Source organism: Hylaeus volcanicus, chromosome 6 (assembly GCF_026283585.1).
Source record: "Hylaeus volcanicus isolate JK05 chromosome 6, UHH_iyHylVolc1.0_haploid, whole genome shotgun sequence".
Classification (NCBI taxonomy): domain Eukaryota; kingdom Metazoa; phylum Arthropoda; class Insecta; order Hymenoptera; family Colletidae; genus Hylaeus; species Hylaeus volcanicus.
The window spans coordinates 18,843,223-18,865,288 of NC_071981.1; the positions used below are offsets into that span (position 1 = coordinate 18,843,223).

The 22,066-nt window shown below is 32.6% G+C and overlaps 3 protein-coding genes across 11 annotated transcripts in view; 2 read left to right on the forward strand and 1 right to left on the reverse strand.

The window, feature by feature from the left end:
* Window positions 1-240: 240 nt before the first annotated feature.
* Window positions 241-4,969, reverse strand: LOC128878012 (inositol polyphosphate 5-phosphatase E). 2 transcript variants are annotated; one of them, XM_054125777.1, is made up of 6 exons: window positions 4,486-4,969; window positions 3,256-3,477; window positions 2,495-2,807; window positions 1,845-2,404; window positions 1,313-1,781; window positions 241-1,237 (listed from the first exon to the last, which is right to left on the reverse strand). In XM_054125777.1, exons 1-6 carry the CDS (start codon window positions 4,958-4,960, stop codon window positions 1,123-1,125), a joined length of 2,154 nt encoding a protein of 717 aa, XP_053981752.1. In that variant the 5' UTR covers window positions 4,961-4,969; the 3' UTR covers window positions 241-1,122. The 2 variants fall into 2 exon arrangements, with proteins under 2 accessions (XP_053981752.1, XP_053981753.1); XM_054125778.1 differs by lacking the exon at window positions 3,256-3,477.
* A 1,820-nt stretch (window positions 4,970-6,789) lies between these two features.
* Window positions 6,790-16,155, forward strand: LOC128878011 (uncharacterized protein CG5098). 8 transcript variants are annotated; one of them, XM_054125776.1, is made up of 9 exons: window positions 8,291-8,911; window positions 10,236-10,418; window positions 10,644-10,778; window positions 11,562-11,735; window positions 11,825-13,927; window positions 14,053-14,234; window positions 14,314-14,632; window positions 14,836-15,045; window positions 15,228-16,155. In XM_054125776.1, the coding sequence occupies exons 1-8, from the start codon at window positions 8,815-8,817 to the stop codon at window positions 15,036-15,038; spliced, it is 3,396 nt and encodes a 1,131-aa protein (XP_053981751.1). In that variant the 5' UTR covers window positions 8,291-8,814; the 3' UTR covers window positions 15,039-15,045; window positions 15,228-16,155. The 8 variants fall into 8 exon arrangements, with proteins under 8 accessions (XP_053981747.1, XP_053981748.1, XP_053981744.1 ...); XM_054125772.1 differs by lacking the exon at window positions 8,291-8,911 and adding an exon at window positions 6,790-6,938 and having other exon boundaries at window positions 10,644-11,735; XM_054125773.1 differs by lacking the exon at window positions 8,291-8,911 and adding an exon at window positions 8,069-8,224 and having other exon boundaries at window positions 10,644-11,735.
* A 2,985-nt stretch (window positions 16,156-19,140) lies between these two features.
* LOC128877930 (uncharacterized) overlaps window positions 19,141-22,066 on the forward strand; it is a 17,310-nt gene continuing 14,384 nt past the window's right edge. Inside the window, exon 1 of the mRNA XM_054125610.1 lies at window positions 19,141-19,338. Coding sequence (XP_053981585.1) covers window positions 19,251-19,338 — 88 coding nt within the window. The 5' untranslated portion in view covers window positions 19,141-19,250. The remainder of the gene's footprint in view (window positions 19,339-22,066) is intronic.

Sequence of the window (22,066 nt, forward strand, 5' to 3'; positions counted from 1 at the left end):
TGGATAGTGAATGCATTAAGATTTATTTAATTACTTATCTAAGTAATTCATGGGTTATTAATTTATGATTACACTAAACAGAAAAATTTATGAAACTGTGTAACACATTTTCATATGTATTAACATTACGATAGTGTATCATATGATACTTATTATCAATTTCTTGATATACTTAGAAGGAAATGATACATATTTATTTAGTTTCAATGATATGAGAAATAAAATTTGTTCTGCTTGAAGTTGATAATGAAATTTAAATATATATTTTTAAATAATGTTAATTTTTCATCTAGTTTATTACAGTGGGTGGTACCAATAAATAAAGTTCCAAAATGAACTAAACAACTTACAAATTATAAAATCATAGTTAAAACAACCAGTAAGTTACTTATAGATAATCCTTATCTTAAAATCAGTATTACATTTATATAGTTTAACATAGCTTAGACTTGCATATTGTTTTTTAAATAAATTATTTATTTAAAAACAAATATTTTTTTATTGAAATATTTAATTTCTAATCAATTGTTTCATTGTGCTTATAATGCATTTAAATATAGAATATTTTAAATAAATATAATACAATGCTTATGTCTTTTAAAGTTTTTAACACTCTTCTAAGTTATGATTTATGCATACATAAAATGTATAAAGCATAGCTATGAAATAGTAGTACAATCTGAAATTTTGTATATGGTTTGAATATTGAGACAACAGATTATTCTGTTCGTTTTTTTTCGCATTTTTATAAATGGCACACAACAATTATATCCTACTGTTGAGACTGCTAATTTCATGAATGGACAGTTTACATATATTTTTCTCTTGACTAGATATTACAAAGTGCACATTATACAATAATATGCTATATAAACTGCACTAGAAAAACGGTTTTTGTTATTCGTGTAAAAAAGTTATGAATGGTTATAAATTTTTCATACACATCTGTATAGAGAAAGAGAGGGAGTATACAAAAAAGAAGTGACATTGGCTATGAGAATTGCAATAGCTATGTTCTCACATTCTGGCATTAAAAAATTAGAATGAATAAATATATAATACTTGTGTTGTACAAACTCGACAATGTGAAATCTTTTTCATCACTGAAATTCATATTTACGTTTATTGTAATGAACATACTTTTGAAGTTCCACGAGATTCATCCATAGCAGCTGCTCGTCTTTTTATACCTTCTAAATATACTTCGCGGTTGAACAAACCACCACCAAGAGGAATTCTAAAGTAAATATTAATTGAAAAGTATAATATATTTTAATAACATATTTAAATTGTATAAGTAATTAATACGCACGTATCAATGCCGGGCCTTATGGTTGTTTTAAAAACACCCCATACAGGTTTGTGATCTGAAGTACAAATGCTTGGAACAGAGTCATATACCAAACATTCTATAACTCCATCTTTATATGAATTAGTACTTTCGTGACTAACTCTTCGAATGTATCCTCTTGTGTGCCCTTTTCCCTTAAAGAGAATTCTGTCAGTATACGCGGGTGTGCGTTGCTTACTACTTGAATCGAAATTTTGAGTTCCTGGATCGTATTTATAAGTAGGAGGAAACATAATTGGTGCCTCTTCAAACCCACGTAAAACAGCTCCTTCATTAAGAATTGTTCGTAATTGATCTTTATGTAAATTTATCGGTGACTGTTGAGGGAAACATGTATCCGTAACCCACTGAATAACTTCTTCTCTTGGTTGAGCTAGGCGAAAATTTAAATCTCCACACCAGAACACACAATCAAAGTTCTGAGTTACATCTGAAAATATAATATTTATTACAAATTTTTATAGTCATAACAATGATAAACTTATATTTGTACCTTTGTTTTTATGTCTTGTAGGTAAATCTTTAGGAAGATCAAGATTTCTAACTATTCTTTTAATATCATTTACTCGTTCTTTGACTTTATCTTGATGTGCGGTTAAATGTGCAGTAACAAAAAGAAAACTTGTACCAAATAACATTAAAGCTATGGCCACTGCTCCCTTTGTTCTAAAAGCGGTCCCTGTTCTAGTTGAAAAATTGGCATCCTCAGCAACAGAACAGAACCAAATTAAATCTCTTCTTAAAAATAAAGCAAGATGTAATGTTCCTAAACCAGTACTAAACAATAGTACATGAGAAGGACCAAGAGTTTCTTGTAAAGCTGCTTCCCATTCGCTTCGTTCGGAACAGGATTCTTGTGTTCCAATTGCTAATAAATCTGGAACAGTTTCTATATCCGAAGGTAACATAAAATCATTTAACTCTTTCGGTGGACTTTGCCCATTCATGTTCCATGTACCAACAAAAATTTTCAATTCGCGATTTGGTAATACTTTCTCAAGTTCTACTGGTCCAAGCAATGAGTTTGCAGCAATCCTTCCATGAAGAAAATTTCTATAGGAGAGTAAAAAAAATGTAACATTTCTTTATATATAATATAAATATTTTTCTTACAAAATTATAGATTTATCGAAGTTTTTATACCTTTCTCGAGCTTTTTGTGTAGGAATTAAATTAAAGACTTGAGCAGCTAGTAGTGCTTGTTTTGCTAAGCTATCCATAGACGTTCCAGTTGTTTGAGATCGATGACGTTCTTTTTTTTTAGACAAAGTATCATGAGATGTGGAACGTGGTTTGAGTTGAACAGGGGCACTTTTTATAGACTCTGGACTCGAATGTCGCATAGAATTTGTTGGAGAATTTGCTACTAAATTATCTACAGACCGTCTATGAATTAGTCTTTGTCTTAAATATGCAGGAACACTTGGTGAAGTAGATCCAGAGGATGAATTTTCACCTAAAACACCAAAATATTGTGCGATTATATAAAAAAATATAAAATTTGTTAACACCAATACAGAACTTGAATAATGCATATATTCATCAACATAATGTATGGATGAAACCAACTTAACATCATAAATTGGATGTATCTGTAATGAAACCAAATTGGTTCAATTGCTTCCTATTGCGTTCTTGATACTGACACAATTATCCAGAAATTAGCAGGAATATCTATGATTTGTATGAAATTTATGCCTCACTACATCATCTGGAGTTGCTTCATTGATAGAAATTATATTCAATATTTTAACATTTATAAAACAATTTTGATATATTAGGTATCAGTACAAGTGGTTGAATAAAAGAAATAATGTAACATTTACACAATAATAAAATGAAAAGTATTTGAAGAAGCATAAGAATGAAATTTTCAAGCAGCAGATATACTTTATTTATTATACCTTCTTTTCCTGGTTTTTCAGTATTGTTAGATTCATGGTATTGAACCATACTATAAACTTCATGAGGATTGTAGAACTGCCGTTCCATTTCCAAGAAGAAATAAGAGATATATTTTCCTTTTGTAAAATATTCATCCTTGATATTTCTTTCATTTTTTTCATAATCAATCAAAAGTTCATTTTCATCTTCTGATGATTCCTCAAATAAATCTTCTGTTAACTCTGCAGAAAAATCACTATCTTCACTACTTTCTTGAGACACTATTTCTTTTAACAGAAATTTTTGGGCTTCGCGTACACAGCTTGTATTATTAGAATATGGTACCAATTTTGGTAAGAGAGAATCAAAGGATTTTCTAAAGTTTTGTTCATTAGGTTGATGTACATTTTTTATATCATGTACCAAGAATGCAATTTTCATATCTAGATTTCTATCTGAACCACAGCTAAACTCCTCTCTTTCTTTATTCATGTTAATATTTGTTACACTTGCTGCTTTTTTAACTTGTTCAAAACTGGATATATTTGTATATATATTATTATCATACAAGCTTTTAGGAATTTTACTTTCACGATTATTATTTTCAATACTAATAAAATTTAATCCATCATTGATATCTTCCTGTAGTTGAGGTACATTTTTTTTGTTAGAACTATTACTATAAACTTCAATATTTACATTTTGAATACATTCTCCTGAAGCTTCTTCAAACTTTAAATTTTGTGTTGTTTCCTCTGTTACTTTACCACTTTTACTTTTTTTAAATACTCGAATTAATTTATTTATGAAAGAAATTTTCTTCCTCTTTGTTTTATTATCAGTATTAGGCATTTTGGAGTATGTAAAACATGTTCACATGTCAAAGATAAGACTCTAACTAACTGTCAGAAAAGCCTATGTCTTATTGCATTAACACAATGAAAGCAATTCTTTTCCTACATTAATGTCAGATGCACATAGTGGGGATGTACAAGGTCACTACCTCATTCAGTTAAATTACATACTTTACAGAAAAAGAAACGTTGTAATAAGTGTAATTTTAAAAATTACAAATACATTTTACTGAATTTCAAATAGGTTTACATCCTTATTTGAAACTTTTTACTGTATAATGAAGGAAAGTCATTTAAAAATAAAAGATACATAGAATTAGTCAAATATACTAAGATTCTTATGTAAATTATACAATGTAATGTTTAATTTAATGATAGAATATGTAATATTCTTACCTTCAACGAAAGTATTTTGTTGTTGTTCTTTCTCTACAAAAATACTATTCTTCTCCATGTTTTTTTGAATGTTACGTGTAGCACTTGATGTATAGATTTCCTCCTTCTCCACTAATACATCTGTTTGACAATTTCCATTAACAGAAGCTACTTCAGATTTGACAGATGTACGACTTAATGTAGTTGGAGACAATCTACTGACAGTCAAACTTTGCGGTGGTGTCTTGCTGCGTTCAGTCATCGCGCAACACAATGAGAGTTTTGTACTAGTATGAGATCCATGTTGTGAATTTTCCATTTTTGAATTTTTATTTGAATTACCATCTTTGTAAGATGTTTCCAAACAACCAACTCTGGTTTTTTTATTCATAAGCATGCAACATAGAGATTTCTTCTTTTGTTTTGTCTTAGGAGAAATATCTGCTTTAACAGCATTTGTCGTATTAGATGCATCATTCTCTTCGCATGGCTCCATAGTAATATTTGTAATTTTATACTTTGAACACAATATAATTCAATAGTAATGAACAAATTACTTTGCTATTAATTGTGTCAAGTATATAATTTAGAAATTTTAATAGTGTAGGTCTATCTTACATATATTACTACAAAGTAAATCAAGATTTAGGCATTTGCAAAGTGATTCTGAAGTTTGTTGTACAATTATAATCACTCTCTTTTCAATATTATCCATAAGGTAATTTATGATAGTTTCAATGCTCATGATCATTAATAGCACAAACTATTGAATGTAATAAATATTTATATATAGTCTTTGCAGAAACAATGTGCGATTATCTCAATAATAATTATAATGTATATTTTATTGTACGATGTAGACTAGAATCGTAAAACAAGATATTTAATCTTGTTAATAGTTTATTATCAGTATATTTTTCATGTTTAAATAAATACATTTAGTATTATATTAATATATAATTGCACTTTATATATTAATAAATTTAACACTTTCATATAGAATAATTTTTGTGGAATAGTTAGACTGAAAGTAAATGATACATATTTGTAAATGTACTATTTAGGGTGACAATTCAATTATTAACTCTCCTTGATTCATTTGCTTAGGCACAAAATTCATCTTCCTTAGATGTATACATATTTATACTTAATTATGTCCAGGAACTACTGTTGTAAACTTTTTTTATACTATTGTGCTGCAAATTAAATTCGATAAAACAAACATTGTGCCAGTTGAATAAAAAATGTGAATTTGGTTAAAGTTGCGTACACTTTTCTTATATTGTTACGAAATTCACTTTGACTTTGAGCCTCACATTGGCAATGCATTGACACGTCATTCACGTCAAAATCCATAACAAACTGCATTGCGATTGAAAATACTTGACGAACGGTTATTAACTCTAACTTCAGCTTCCATTGTTAAACGAATAGTAAAATAAACGACATAGTATGTATATTATATTCTTTAAAAATTGACTATTGTCTTCATTATAATTACTATTCTAGCAACAATTACGCTTATTACGCATGAACTGTCACACGTCCGAATACTGTATCATTCACCGCTTTGGGGCTGATTTCTGAACTTGCGCAGCTATCGGTCAAGCAGACGACGTTATCACATTATAATACACCTTTTTAAGCTTTATATTCTCTTAGTTAATATTCACTGAAATTACAACGATAAAAAATAAGATTGTAAGATTATACAAATTCTTAATCATTATTTGTGAAAAGAATGTGTTTTTATTTTTAAGTATAAACGTAACTGTCAAAGTGAGCAGACGACATTTATGGACGCCATATTGTTGGCAGAGCCGCTGTGACGCAATATACTTCGTTATCTACTGTATGCACACGATAATACAGGTATACTTGTTGGCTGGCCAGTGCCGTTTGGCGGGTTGCGTCACTATAATGTTTGTTTACGTTTACGATAAGTGTGTCATGCATACGAAGAAATGATAATATACAATGTAATTATGATATGAAATATACAAACATTGATTTTAAATAATTCATGAATTATAGACAAACAAAAATATTTGATGTTCGTGTCAATTTCATAATTCCTATCAATCTTATAAGTCAATCATGTGATATGAAATTAAATAAATATCGTGTGCGTTAAACGAACAGTGGTGTCTAACGTATCATTAAATTTTGATAATAATGTCCATTATAAAAATAATAACTACATAAATTTATGTCTATCGAAGATTCGAGAATGACGCAGAAGCTGTAGTATCCACACATAGGAAATAAAAGTGCGCCGCATATACATGTGCATGCGTTGCCGCGATTTTCTAAATATTCGTTTAAAGTTACTTAGCGAGGAAAAGCGTTTCGATATAGACTTTATCATTATTAGGGTTAAACTATAGTGAATTTCCAATAATAGTAAATATTGGAAATCGTCAGATTATTCCGTCTTAAACTGAATACAGTAATAAAAGAAATGGCACAGTCTGGTAAGTAATAATATTATATTTTAGAACTTACAATTAATTGTAAGACTAATTAGTTATAAGTTTTACCAAATACTTCTAAAAACATTGTTAAAGACGTTCATATTTAACAATTTCTTTAATCGTTTTATCCGCATAGCAATACTTATTCTTTTATTATAGTTTGTTTTGCACTTTAAATAAATATGGAAATCAATATATGATAACATTTAAACATTAAAATATCGATAAAATCGTATTACATATTAGATAAGAAACATATTCAATAACCGCCCTAAGTATATGGGTAGAATTCTAATGAAAAAAAATATATCTTAATTTTGGGAATTGTCACCAGTTTTAGATTAGTTTTTCTGACGTTAATAGCAATTAATATATAGCCAATTGAATTCAGATACACACAGTGTTAAAAAACAGCAAGTAGTGTTGTTAAAAAATGATTGTAGATCAGGGCCGGCTCTATCCACAGGCCAATCAAGCATCGGTTTAGGGCTCCAATCTTGAGGGGGCGCCCTGGCTTGTTATTTTCGTTTTCGAATAAATTGATATAGATTTCATTTTATTCGTCATTTATTATACACCCATAGCGAGAAAAAATTAAAATAACATTAATATTTTTATTACGTTTTATATTCATTTTTGTAGTTATCGTTACAAATTGAAATCACTTTAACGAAAAAGAGTTCGAAGCAAGGTTCTGGTTTGTTGGGTGATAAATTGAGTTATTTTCAAGAATGTGTACTTTAGAGGTAAATAAACACAAGACATTGACATTTTACATTACCATTTACTAATATTTAAACTATAATTATGTAAACCAATCATTTGAGGAAACGGGAAACTATTTATTGCAGAGGGTTTATAGGTATTTGTTTTTGAATTATTCTCCAACCTACATTTTCTGTACCTTTTCCTACTTTAGTTCTTACTTCTAGAAAATGTAATGAATAAAAAGGTCGATTTCTCATCCAAACAAACCAAAGTCCTGCCTTAATATATTGGGGGGCGCCATTAATCGGTTACACCCAGAGCGCGGGATATCGTTGAGCCGTCCCTGTCGTAGATGTAACGAGGGAGAACGTACGAACACGAACGAGTGAGATAGCTTGATATTAAAAGGAGTAAGATAGAAACGTAATTGGCGCCGCCACCGCGAGGTGTCAGCATTGCATGCGGCTCGCTCGCTAGCGGCCACCATTGTTGAAATTTCTGCTTTGGTTGATGCCCTGACGATTTTTTGGCGAAAAATCGTAAATTCGCCAGCCCCTGGCAAGGGCTTTGTGCGGAAGGTGCGTATCCCGTGATAAGCCCGCGACTATGTCGAAACTGTAACGTCAATGGCATGTTTCGCGATTCGAGGGCCCACCGGGAAAACCCAGTGAAATCGAGTGTGCCCATCGATTTACGTGAAAGAAAGAGGCACCCATGTCCGTGTCGTGTGTCTTGTCGGGGTGTTGGTGTTGTGTGCGGTGGCTGAATTGTGCATGGTACATACGTGCGTGCATGCGTGCCGGTACAATGCAACGCGTTTACCTCGCGCAACATACAATCTGTCGATCCTAGATCCTGTCGCCTAGAGTGAAAAAACCACCCAATTGTTCGTGTTCGCCGAGAGTGAAATATTTAGGCGTCTGTACAGAGAATCGCGCGAGTAACTTGGAAATCTTTTGAATAGGTGCACGTTGTTCCGCGTGTCGGCACACGCGGCTCGCGCGTTATCGATATGATACCATCCAGGTGCGGGAACTACATCCCTGCTTCGCTGTTTCGTTTGTGTGTGTGCGTGCAGTTTCACGGGGTTAGATGTCTTCTTCTTTCCACGCTTTGCACGTTGAGCGTGCATAGGCGTGTGCACGCGCGAACGCACCGTCATTGATGTATGTATGCATACGCGCGGTCCGTGTGTATTTTCTACGGGTGTACATGCGCGGGTTGGTTAACGTGTCTCTCTTCGTGTATATGCGTGCTCCCGTGCGGTACGTATACGCACACTGCATGCCATCGGAATTTACGAAAAAGCACGCGAACTCTCCGTTCTGCTACGACGCCTGTCGGATAAGGAAATCGAAACACACAGTATTACACTCGCATGCCCATCGCTCTCCTCGTGGGTAACATCGGCTATGAAACACCTACAGTGTTATTTCTTACATGGTGCTTCTGTGAAAACCGTTAGAATTTTTTCTCGCTCCTATTCTGTCAGATCCTTCGAAAGTCGACGCTTTACATCTACGATGACTAATTTTCAAAATAAACGACATCCAACGCTGCAAGTAACATCCTCAACTGCCAAACGTATCAACGTTGACACCCTGACAAGATTTCTGAACATTCGTCGTTATAATTGCAGCCTTTAACGAATCCCTGAATGTTTCGTGTTCTGGGCGTTTTATATACTTTGTTGTACTTTAATTAATGTGAAAGAGTATTGTTAATTATGTGTTTTCATCAACATTTCTTTTGACAAATAGTTTCTGCGAATCTTTAAAGTTAATATTATAAATACTTAAACTGTGTCTAGTATGAGAACTTTAAAACTATTAATACTATAACGCTCAATTGTATAATACTTAGCAATAATGAAAGGGTACAACAATCACCATTGAAAAATGTAAACACTGTCAACTATAAATTTGATTTAAAGATTTGTGTTTTGTAAGACATGTAAAGTACATATTAACATTTTAATGTAGGGAAATAGTGACTTAGTTTTCATTAATTTAGCATTAAAGTCAGTATTTTGGCATACTTATGATTGACCTTGCGGATAGCATAGACTATGAAACACCTACAGTGTGATTTTTTATATAGTGCTTTTGTGAAAATCGGTCTAAATTTTTCACCTTGCCATTCTAATAGATTTTGTAATAATTCACAATAAATTTTCAAAATAAACAATATCCAGTATTTTAAGCAACAATAGTAATTGTCAAATGTATCAATGTTGACACCTTTGCGAAATATGTAAACTTCATTCGTTATATTTGTATTCTTTAATGAATCCTCAATGTTTTGTATTTTAGGTGTTTTCATTTTTTTACTTTCTTATACTTCAATTAGTGAAAGGGTACTTTCAATTATGTGCTAATATTATATTGTTATCAGTAAAGAAATAATATTTTCCTTTTTGCAAAGAACTTTTGCAAACCTTCAAAGTTGATATACTTTAAATAATGATCAAATATCATTTTATAATTTGCTTTCACATTAATTAGTAAATTAATAAAATATAAGTGTTTAATTGTGTTAGTCCAAAGAAATTATTCAAATTACTTTACATTTTTTCTACAATAATTTCAGAAATTGGAAATACTTGCAATAGCATATTACAAGGAAGAAAAATTAAAACTCCTAACATATATAATTTATTAAGTAATCATCAGTTCGATCAGAGTACGCAGAATATTAGAAAACAAAGCACAGATATTCCAGATCTGCATTATGGTGTGACTTGTCAAAACACATGGGCTGTTCCCAGCAATGGTAAACATAGTTTTTAGCATCTCTTTCACTCATGAGTCATAAAAACGAATATTATATAAATGTTAACATATTGTTTTAATAATACAAATATGAGCATTTTATAAATTTTATTTCTTAAATTACAAACGGATTTGATAGTGCACATTTAATATGATCCATTAACTCATTAATTATAACATTCTTATAATTGTATGCATAATTTCCAATTAACATTTTTATTTACAGGGCCATTCATACTTGAAGTCGCGCCAAAATGGGCGCCATCAAATAATTTCATGCAGTGGGATTATATACAAGAATTGGTAGCACATGGTGGTATGCCAGATATACATGGTTTATGTCAGAAGGAGGAAAATATAGGTGTGTCAAACATAAACTCGCCATATGTTAATCAATTTACAAACTTCTTACAACCGATAAACACCAGGAAAACAGCAAATTCTGATACACAAGAAGGAACATTTGATATATGTTTATCAGAATTTTCAGAACCTAAGTTTAAGAATCACAAGGAAAGTTATAGTACCTATCAAAGTGATGGTAGTGAGATAATAACAACTAATTTACCAAAAACTAAGAAAGTAACAGCTGAAACAAAAACAGAAATTCATCATCATAATAGAGGTCGTTGTTGTTATTTGTCAGAACATCTAAATACTACACACAACATTGCACAGTACAACGCTTTATCAGACATTTTGGAACGGTATAGAAATACCTATAACCTTCTTTGTGCTTCTGAGGAAGACAAACAGCTTAATTCAACAAAACGCTTAGAAAACAGTAAAGACTGTTATAACACGCAAAGAGAAGAGAAGAAAGAACTGTGCAATTTCTCAGACACAAAAGCATTTTTGAAGAATTGTGCCATCTCAAAACGATCAAATCATTCCTGTAACATAGAAACCTGCTATTGTACAAAGTACAAGGATATAGATTACGGTTTATTAAAATTTTCAGATTTAGGAAGTTTATCTCATAATTTTGATAAACACTTGAAGAGTGAAAATTCTTTTGCTCTTGATAAATATTTGAATTGTAAAACCTCGTTGCTTTTATGTGAGAAAAAAGATACAGACTTTTCTTTTACACATTTGCCACTGAATGTTAAAGATACTAATTTTAAAAGTGAATCTTCTACAGAGGAACATACAAATAAGTCAAAGAACATCTATTTTGCAACTGATTGCAAACCAATATTAAGTAATTGGGAGGATTTCGAAATGTCAGGACAGTATCCAGGTCATAGCCGACCTCCGGTTGGCACACCTCCACCACAAACAGTCTGGACTCATCTTACAATGACGCAAGGTCAAGGTAATACCATTTTAAAGTTTCATATATAAATATTTTTAAATAATAGACATTGTTTTATATTTAAAAAATGTTTATTTTCATTGTAATAGTTTCAGGCTTGAATATTCATCCAACAGCACTGTCAGGTGCTGCCCTAAGTCCTGCTGGGTTTTATACACATCCATCTATGGCAAGGGCATCTCATATAACATCACAACTTACGCCCCAGCTTGCGCATACTCAAGCACCTCCAACGTGGCATACACCAACAGTCCCATCAAAAACTGTTACCCCAGCCAATGCACCAGGAAATCCTTTGTTTAGTTTACAAATGCTGGTAGATAATAGGCAGAATCAAAGTCAGTATAGGAATTCGCCGGGTTCGCAAAGCACGTTAGATTTATCTTCTACATCTGAAATTATCCCTGAAAATTACTCACGAATACCTCAAGATATTCCAATAAGTTTGACTGCAAGAAATGTAGATAAGAGTAGTAGGAATGGAAATATAATTTCTCCGCCGATACCTTTAAATGGAGAAACTTCGTCGGATAGCGGAATTAGTTCATCAGTTCCAACGCCTAATTCTGTCAGTGAGCCAGTGTCTCTTTCAACTAAAGAAGTTACAACACCTAAAATAACGGTAAAAAACTTTGAAAGCAATTTAAAAGGTGTGGCAAATCTTCACGATAAGATTAAGGAAATCAGTGTAGATACTTTTACGCAAAAAGTTATAAATTTACCACCTAGCGTAACAATCGAAAGGGTAGTTCCAGACAAAAAGGAACCCGAAGTTACAAAGAATAAAGATACGTTAAGTGTTATTGCGCAAATGCCAAGAAATGTTTTACCTGTTATTGTAAATCTTACCTCTAAAGTGGACAAGGATATAACAGATAGTCCAAAAAGAGAATCGTCTATAGAACGAGATCGAAAAGTTGACGAAACAAACGTAAGGTCACCCAAAAATTTGCCAAAAAGAGGTAAAAAGGGTGTAGATTCTTTGTTAGAGAAATTGGAAGGTGGAAATAAAAAACTTGGCAGTGCTGAAAATATTGGGTCTGTTATTGTGATGCCGGTGGAAGAAAAAGATACATCCAGTGTTAAAAGTATGTCCCCGGATAGACAAAAGTCGAAATCCCCGAATAGAGAAGAGGAGGTAGTATCTCCAGCATTCAGCAATGACGATTCTAACGATAATACTAAACAACGCAGGAAAAGAAAATTAGAGAAGCCTGTACGGCTTAGTAAAGATTCCAAAACGGAAGTAGAAGATATGGAGTTAGAGCCTACAGAACCAACAGAACCTAGAACAAGTGAACCAATGTCGGAGGAAACAACTTCGGTTGTAAAATTAGAAGAACATGGCGATACGGTGGAACAAAGAATACCTGAAAAAGTAGAAGAAAGCATAGAAGAAAGAAGCGAAGAAAATCAACCAATTAGAAGGCGGAGAAGTAGTGAAAGTACACCTCCTAGTTCAACTCCTTCGAATCAGAGGGTTCGGAGAAAATCCAGTGACGACGCCACAGAATTTTCAAAAGTAACAAGTCCAAAAGGTGTAAATAATACAAATCCGTTTAACGAAGTCGAATCAGAACTTGAAAAAATGTTTGCTGGTATTGTCGAGACAGAGAACGATGTCAAAAAAGTAGAATCAAAAACAGAACTTACAGAACCTGAGCTTCAAGCTGGCAGCACAACAAAAACTGAAAATTTAGGAAATAGCATTCTGCATACAAAAGCATTACAAAATATAAATCCTACCGATGTTTCATCTACGGTCGATACAAAATTATCTGGGAAAAAGGGGAAAAAAGCCAAAGTTCAAGGAGGTAAACGAAAAATGTCAAGATCTTCCGAAAATATTTTTGGAACTATAAATAATGACGTACCACAAAAGGAAATTAAAAAGAGAAAAATGTCTAAAAGTTTCAAAAAACAAAATGTTTCGAAAAAAACAAAGAAGAATACAAAAATAGATGGATTAAGAGAAATGGCATATGACTCGGGATCAAACGCGAGTTCTATTAGATCTCGTGGACCAGTAGTTCATGTTGAAGGTCCAAGGGACAGTCCACTAAGTATTCAGGTAGTTAATGCACCAAGGGAAGAAGAAGAGGAAAAAAATAAAGAAAAGCGGAAGAATGTTGGAAATGGTAGTGCAGGGAGAAGCAAGAGACTCAGTCATCAAAACGATTTGGACTATAGAGGTATGTATTCTTTATTTTTAAATATTTAATTGTGAATCATCGTATGCAATTAACAATTATCCACTTAAATTATAATCGACAATCATTACTTTGATTAAATTCTTTGAATTATTTACCCATCACAGGTAAAGTCAGTAGAGCGGGTCTCTTCAGTTCAACATTATCTTCGCGTTATGATGCACATACAACAGATTCTACATGGGTTTGCGTATTTTGTAAACAAGGTCCTCATTCTGTTATACCTGGGGATCCTTCGCGACCACATCCTAATTTGGCTGGGCCTCACATAGCACCTGGAACGTATACTGTACGTTGTAATCTTTTTTAATATTCGTGTTATTAACTATGAATAGTATTGACGAACAGCATTATCCTGTAAATTACAGGTTCCAGCGGGTGTCTTAAGTGATTTATTTGGACCGTATTTAATTGGTAAAGAACGCTTGGAAGATGGAATTCTTTCAGCTGATGAACAAGAGATTACTATAGAACAGAAAAAAGGTGGTAAGAATAAAAGAAGTTTGCGGTATGCTGGACTAGCTGATCAGTTCACTGCGAAAATGGGTAAAAAGAAACGAAATTCTGTTGAAAGTAATACTAATGTCATTTTTACGGGAATGACTGTACTCCCAGGAGAGGAACAACGTTGGGAAGTTTGGCTTCATGAACAGTGTGCCATTTGGGCAGCTGGAGTATATATGGCAGGTATAAAAACGATAATATTTTTTTATATTTATAATTTGCTTTAAATAAATTTTGTTAAAAATAATCTCTTGACGACGGAGAACGCGTGTAGCAGTATTCACAAGACACGTGAAAAATGTAGATCCCGTATAAAATATGAAGCTCGATGTCAAGAGATTAAAATGCATTACGTTTGATTCTAAAAAGAGCGACTTCAAATATAGGTGGGCGAGTAACAGGTTTACAAGAAGCAGTGTGGGATGCAGCGAAGTCGATATGTGACTCTTGTGGCTTAACAGGAGCAAATATTGGCTGTGTTAAGCGAGGTTGTAAAGCTGTTACACATTATCCTTGTGCACTAACAAAAGGTTGGCACTTGGATACTAATCAGTATATACCGAAGTGCAACCTCCATCGAGTTACGTGAAACTTCGGTGAGTTTAACATAGAATAAATTATGAAATATGACCATAATTTGAACTATTGAATCATAAATACTATGTATAAGAGGCGACACTTAAATCTATTACTAGATGGAAGTAGTATTAATTGATAAGGTATTTTTGTTGTTGGAAATCCAAGACGTAAAGTCTGACGATTAATTTATATTTTTCAGCATTTAACAGTTTCGAGACTTTTTGAAATTACGCTTTTTGCATCATTTGATGCATAAGTGTGTTTGAAGTGTGAAAGTATAAATGTCAGGACAGATATATGGTAATTTGCATACACAAAATATCAATATGCTCGACAGAAATACCTTCCAATGTACAAGATGTTCGAACGAGAATGCTGTTGTTGTCTTTAAGAATTACAAACGAAAATGGAAATTAACGGAGATGAAGAAATGGAAGTTCTTCTCGTTAATTAAATTTAATTAATTTTCTTGGCCTGTGGCCTTGAACAGTGGCCTTTTCGACCTAATATAAAAGCAAGATTTTTTAATTTAAAATTTGTAGTATAGACGAGTCGTTGCTGAGGAACAATGTTAATCAAAAAAGTATTTGCTTTTTTACTCATATTTAAGAAAAATTGAAACGTTACAAATTTTCCCCTAAAACATCATGTACGCAGGAATAAAATATAGGGCATATTGTACCAAAATTTGAAGAAAAAATCAGAATTTGGCAGAAGTGTGAGAAGCATAATTTCCGTTAGGAATTTTATGCATGTATATAAAATGGGATGGATTATTAATCATTTAAATTGGTGGAATTTGAACACTATTGACACTTTACATAAGAAGTGTGAATAAGAAACATATAGACAAGTGTTCTCCTGTGAATGTAAGAAATCACCTGTAAATAACAAAGTTCTTATGTGAGAAAATGACTATTATATTATTATACAATTCCAATGATACTACAAGACATTCTTCCGTTTTTAAAAATCATGCTATTTTAGTAAGCATGTGTAGTTATGTTCTTTATTGCGCGAAAATACATTTAGTGTAACGATACTTATTTCTATTATACTTTTTTGGAGATTATTTGTGACATATAAAACTGATATAGGTGTAAATAAATAGATTTTCGCTCATATAATATTTTTGTTTATTTCTTGACCTCGTCTTTTACGAATACGTATTAAAATCATTTCCATACCTAAAGAGAACGGGCTCACATGTTTACTTAAAGAGGACACTTGTAACACCTGTAGTTATTGTTATTAATACGAACTCTATGGAGAGAACATACATTTGTTTCATAAATATTAGCTTCTGCTTTTCTAGCGTGTGACGATTATAACTTCACTGTTTACTATAATTTATGAGTGTGGAACCAGTGATTAAGATTTAATAATGCATATACGATTTAGTGATTAAATTAATCGCTACTTATAAAATTTATGATAATTACTACTGATTTATATAATTTTTTCATATTAATATTATTGTAGTCATCCGTGTGTCATCAATGCTGTCACTATCATTTTCATCATATTTTGTAAGAATGTAAAAGAGACAAGTTTTTGTAACAACAAATGTAAGAACAATGATAATATTGATTCTCTTGATGTATCAGGGAGAAGTAGTATAAATATCAGGAAAATTGTATAAAAATATATAGAATGAAATGTACATAATATTAATTTGAGTAGACAAAAAAGAAATATACATAATACACATCAATAAACATGCAAAAAATAGTTGTAACTCCTCCTAGAACACAGAGTATAGTAAAATAAGAATAATCATTTTTAAATATTAATTCTATAGATAACAAAAATTAAATTGTCGGTGAGAAAATAATTCTTTGTACATATATAGCATATGTAGTAACAAATGTCTTGTAAAGAAAATTTAAAGAACATAAAGAAGCATTTTATTTAGAGAAGTATAGTATGTCTGTTTTAATGTGTGGTGAGAAATGGTTTACCGAAAAGTAAAGATTCGGGTTTTCTTTATACTTCTTAAGACGTGGCTCACTATCCTTACACAAAGGACAGTCTTTGTAAAAACAAGTAACAAGTACAGTAAAAATACTACTTAGGTGTAATAAGAAAAATTGAATTGTAAACAAAACGCTTATAATATACAATTATGTATGAAAGGGAAACAAAATTCTATCTTAGATGAATAATTGTAATATTAATATTTGTGATACAAAAAATTTCTGGACAGAATAGTGTGATGAATAATTCCAATATATTCTTATGTTACATTCTAACTTTGCGTACATAGAGCATTTCTTACATCCCCGTGTACAGTTTAATTTTATATTAAACCGTTTTAGCACTGTATACATACTTAATCTATATGTGGAGAAATTAAATCAAGATATAAAATACAAAGATTTTAAAGATTTCAGAAATCTCTTTGTACGCATAGGTTATTAATATTTAACGAATTTTGAAAGTGACGTAGGCAAACGTTTCACGACCTGTCTTGTATAAATGGAGAACGTATTTGGCTTGTAAATTGCGAAAAAAGATAATTTAAAGCACCGAAATAATTAAGCGCAAAGAATCTTGAATATCACAATGCCTAAGTAATTTGTATAAAATATAGATCTGTAAAATAAAATTGTCGCATCGTGATACGTGGTGAGAGAGGTACGGGAGTAATGATCGCGAATTAAAATCAATAAAAACAGTGTATCTTCCCTTCCTTTTTGTGTCCAATCCTTTATTTTTGTTCTTATTTCCTCGTTCCTTCCTAAAATCGATTATAAATGTATGTACGCAATTTTTATGACCTGGGTTAGTGTCAATAAGTAGTAGGAAAAATATTGGTTTTACTCTACTTAATAGTATGAAATGATAAAGAAATTCGCGGAATGTATTTAAAATCGATACAATAATACAGCTACTTATACATCTTTGTGTAATATAAATATAATAAATAATAAAACATGATGTCACAAGTCGGAATAACGGACACTTTCGAAATAGCCCATCAAATATTACATGAATGTACACAATTTTTTAAATAGGGAATTAACATAGCATTCCTTCTCCACGGTCGGGAATGTTTTTCTCATGGACAACATTACGTGGTCCTTTCGCGTTCCACGCCGAAAGAAACACTTCATTCAATTCAATAAAGAGAAATTCTTAAACAACTTTTAAACCGACAATTTCCTCTTGTGGGTTCCCGGCATTTTCGCTCAAGTGAGTAGCCATCTAGCAGTGAATAGGCCAAACTAATTTTCGAAGTATGGTCAGCGCCTCTATCGGAAAAACGCTCAAGGTTGTCCTCAATAGTTCCTATTTTCACCTTTAGATGACGCCATTTACACAGTTTTTTTTACGGACAACTGTCGGTAATTACCATCTAAAAGTGCCATCTAGTTGTGAAAAAAGGAACTATTGAGGACAAACTACAGCGCTTTCCCGATAGAGGCGCTGACTAAACTCCAAAAAATAGTTTAGTACTTTCACCGCTAGATGGTTATCCATTTGAACGAAAATACTGGGAACTCACAAGAGAAACTGTGATAGTTTAAAAGTTGAAAAAAGAAGGCTAATTTATAGTAAAAAAACGTTTTATACATACCGTGTAACGCGCCATCTGGAAATACAAAGTAAATGTATGCATTGTTATGGGTCTTATCTCTAATACGTCAATGCCTTTAACAGGGCTGGCGTGACCTTTTGCGGGATCTGAATTCACATTCAAATCCTACGCTTAAATTTTACAACGCGGAATTATTTATTTACAAATGCTGTCACATATCTTTTATGAGATGAATATTAAATAATAATACTTCGATGATTTTTGCACTCCTTTAAACTGAATCATCGCTAATAAAAAGATGTCTGGTATCATCATTCCGTAAAAAGTTAATCAACATTTTCGTAGACCGCGGGGCCCCCCAAAATACGGGACCGGGTTCCGGCGAATGCGCTGAAGCTGCCTTGCGCCGGCCCTGGGCTTTAATCTTCCCACCCTTGCTTACGGAATGAAATGGTCTCCCCTCCTACTGCCACCGCTGCACGCTAGTAGGCCAGTACTCCCCACCACTCCCTACTGCTCGACAGTGCTCCCCACTTTCTAGTTCTTCTTCTTCACTCTTCACTTCAGTATGCTACCGACCGTCATGAGAGGTGGAGGTGTTATCAAGTGACTGAATCATGGTTGTGTTTTCATGAAGTTTTGTGACTTTCGCGGCGGTCATAGGAATTATGTCGACTCAAAATGGGTAATTTATCAACTGTAGTGAAGTTTAGTGCAGCACTCTTCTCCTGTCTTGTGGATTATGCTTGGGCCGAAAACGAATTACGAGGTAATGAATATAAATTATGCTACGTTATGGTATCCCGGACGGTAGATACACGTGGTTAATCTGATTTATATGATCTTTGTGTTATCTCCTGTCATTTGTTATTTTTGCCGCTATTACGTTAATTGAAACGTTTGCACGATATGCAGGCTAATACATTTTAACAGAACGAATATTTTTTCGTACTTACATTTATAATTAATTTTGTTCGTATTACCATTACATTTTGAGGTACTATAAACGTATGAATCTAGAAATAGTGTATGTTGTAATCAGTATGCATTGGAAGTGTTTTTTAATTTCGAACATAATGAATGTTAAATTCAACGCGTGATGTTATTTCAATTTTCGACATCGTTTAAAAAGATTTACACAGTTTTGAATTGTAAACTTAACGTTTGCATTAAACAAAATTTAATCAATAATGTGTTGCAAATTGTGCGATATTATGAGACATCGTAAAGCACGTGTTCGAAATATATTCACTTCGTCAAAATATGTTTCTTTACTGTCCACGAAACGCGTCACTGTGACTGACGTGACAGTCGGATCATCTTGAAGCTAATTGTTCTACAATGCTTGCGAGTTTACAAGTGCGTCATACCAGAAATCCTCTTTTGATATCAATTGTAGAAAGTCTTCTTTAAACAACGCTTACTGCGACAGTTTATCGAAGATTAATATGTAAAAATAGAGCTACTTTAAAAACACTTTGAAAACAGTTTACTTTCGATGCGCTAATAGATTTTAAAATTATTTATAAATATTTAAGTAGTTACTACGAGGATACCGAGTATGACTACGTGAAATTTAATGTTCCATTCTGTGCAAATTTTTTTCCTATTCGATGACATTGCTTGGCGGCAAAAAAAAAACTATTTTATCGTTTAACCATCGTCAAAATACAAGTACATATTATATGGAAATTACGATAAATTGATTCGTAACCGAATAATTAGGTTTTCGGAATTTCATTTAGCACGAGATAACGATAAAGTCTTGGACAATGGAATGATGTTGTTCAAACTAAACGCGATTGTATATTATGTTGGAATTCGTGCGAATATTAACATTGTCGAGTTGGGGGTGATAATAAATTTTTCCATAATAAATTTTTCGTGCGAAAATTAACATTGTCGAGTAAGAGGTAATAATACATTTTTCGTGCGAAAATTAACATTGTCGAGTCGGGGGTGATAATAAATTTGTCCATAATAAATTTTTCGTGCGAAAATTAACATTGTCGAGTAGGGGGTGATAATAAATTTGTCCACAATAGAGTTATGCGACCAATCGCGGTGAACGAAATAAGGTAGATGTTTGTGGCTTGTTTGTGCAAGTGAAAGGAGACAAGAATCGTTTTTGCGTTGTTGAAGCGCGATTGTGTGCGAGATACTCTAGGTTAGAGAACGCTACCAGCCCTGACCAGGACAGACCACTACTGGCCAGAAACCGTAGATGCAAGGGAAAGGTATACCTCTAGGATGGAAATGCCTCGGTAAAATCTTCTAGAAGGAAATCGTGGAACATAGTCATAACATATACACTACTGGCCAGAAACCGTAGATGCAAGGGAAAGGTATACCTCTAGGATGGAAATGCCTCAGTAAAATCTTCTAGAAGGAAATCGTGGAACATAGTCATAACATATTGCGAACGTTTTCATCTTCAATTCAATCCTCTTCGATCACGGAGCACTTGCATTCCTCTTGTGATTTCTTAAATGTTGAATTTATTTATTTATTTCTGTTGAATTTATGTTACTTTAACAAAATGACGAGTAAATATTTCTGCTTAAACTAGAGTTACAAAAAATAAAATGAATGAATGATTGAATATAAAAGTGGAGAATCAATTTCTACACCAAATGGATATATTGAGTAGTAAAAGTTATTTAATTATTTAACAAGAGTAGAGAATAGAGAATGCAAGTTTTATAATGTAAAAAGGATTGGAATAAATTGATGAAACTTGTTAAACGACATTTAAAAAGGTAGAGGTCTGGTGAAAGGCGCGCACGAAAAGTATTTTATACGTACAGTCAGTTATAAGCAACATGGTCAACTTCTTGAGAGACATACTCGAACGGTAGGAAATTTGAAACCCTTGTTTTAATTACTGAACACCGTAATCGATGTCGGTTAACTAAAGAAAAAAAAAGTACCCTTGTTTCCTCGATTATTATTCTTTTTTTTTGTCTTTTTATATCTCGTTGTAAGTAGAAAACAGGTGTACTTGGTATTTATGCTAGCAGGATTACTGGAAATTTCTATCGTAACACTTATAAGTATTGAATTGCTCTCTGCGAATGTACAAGTACGTATTTCATTCCATCTCGTACGGTGTCATATACACTAGAAACCAGCAAAACATTTTTACGTATATTCGATATTTTAAACTTCTTTTATTTGTTTATAATTAGTTCACTGTTCTTTGACTTTAAAGTTTGCTTCCACGTACATAACGCTACGCAAACAAACGAGAGAGGAAAACGATAGCCTATATTCCACCACGGAAACATTTTCAAGTGTACACAAAATTGTATCGAGATACGTTCGCTCGTTATAAGGGAACAAACAACAGAATTTACGATTTCATTTATACAGATGCAATTGAACGAACGTTTCACGCCAGATACGATACTCCACTCGTAGATGGTTGACTCTGGAAGAAAGTTTGATTCGATTAAAGAACTATTCTCGAAACGTTGTTCACGCTTAATTGCTAGTAC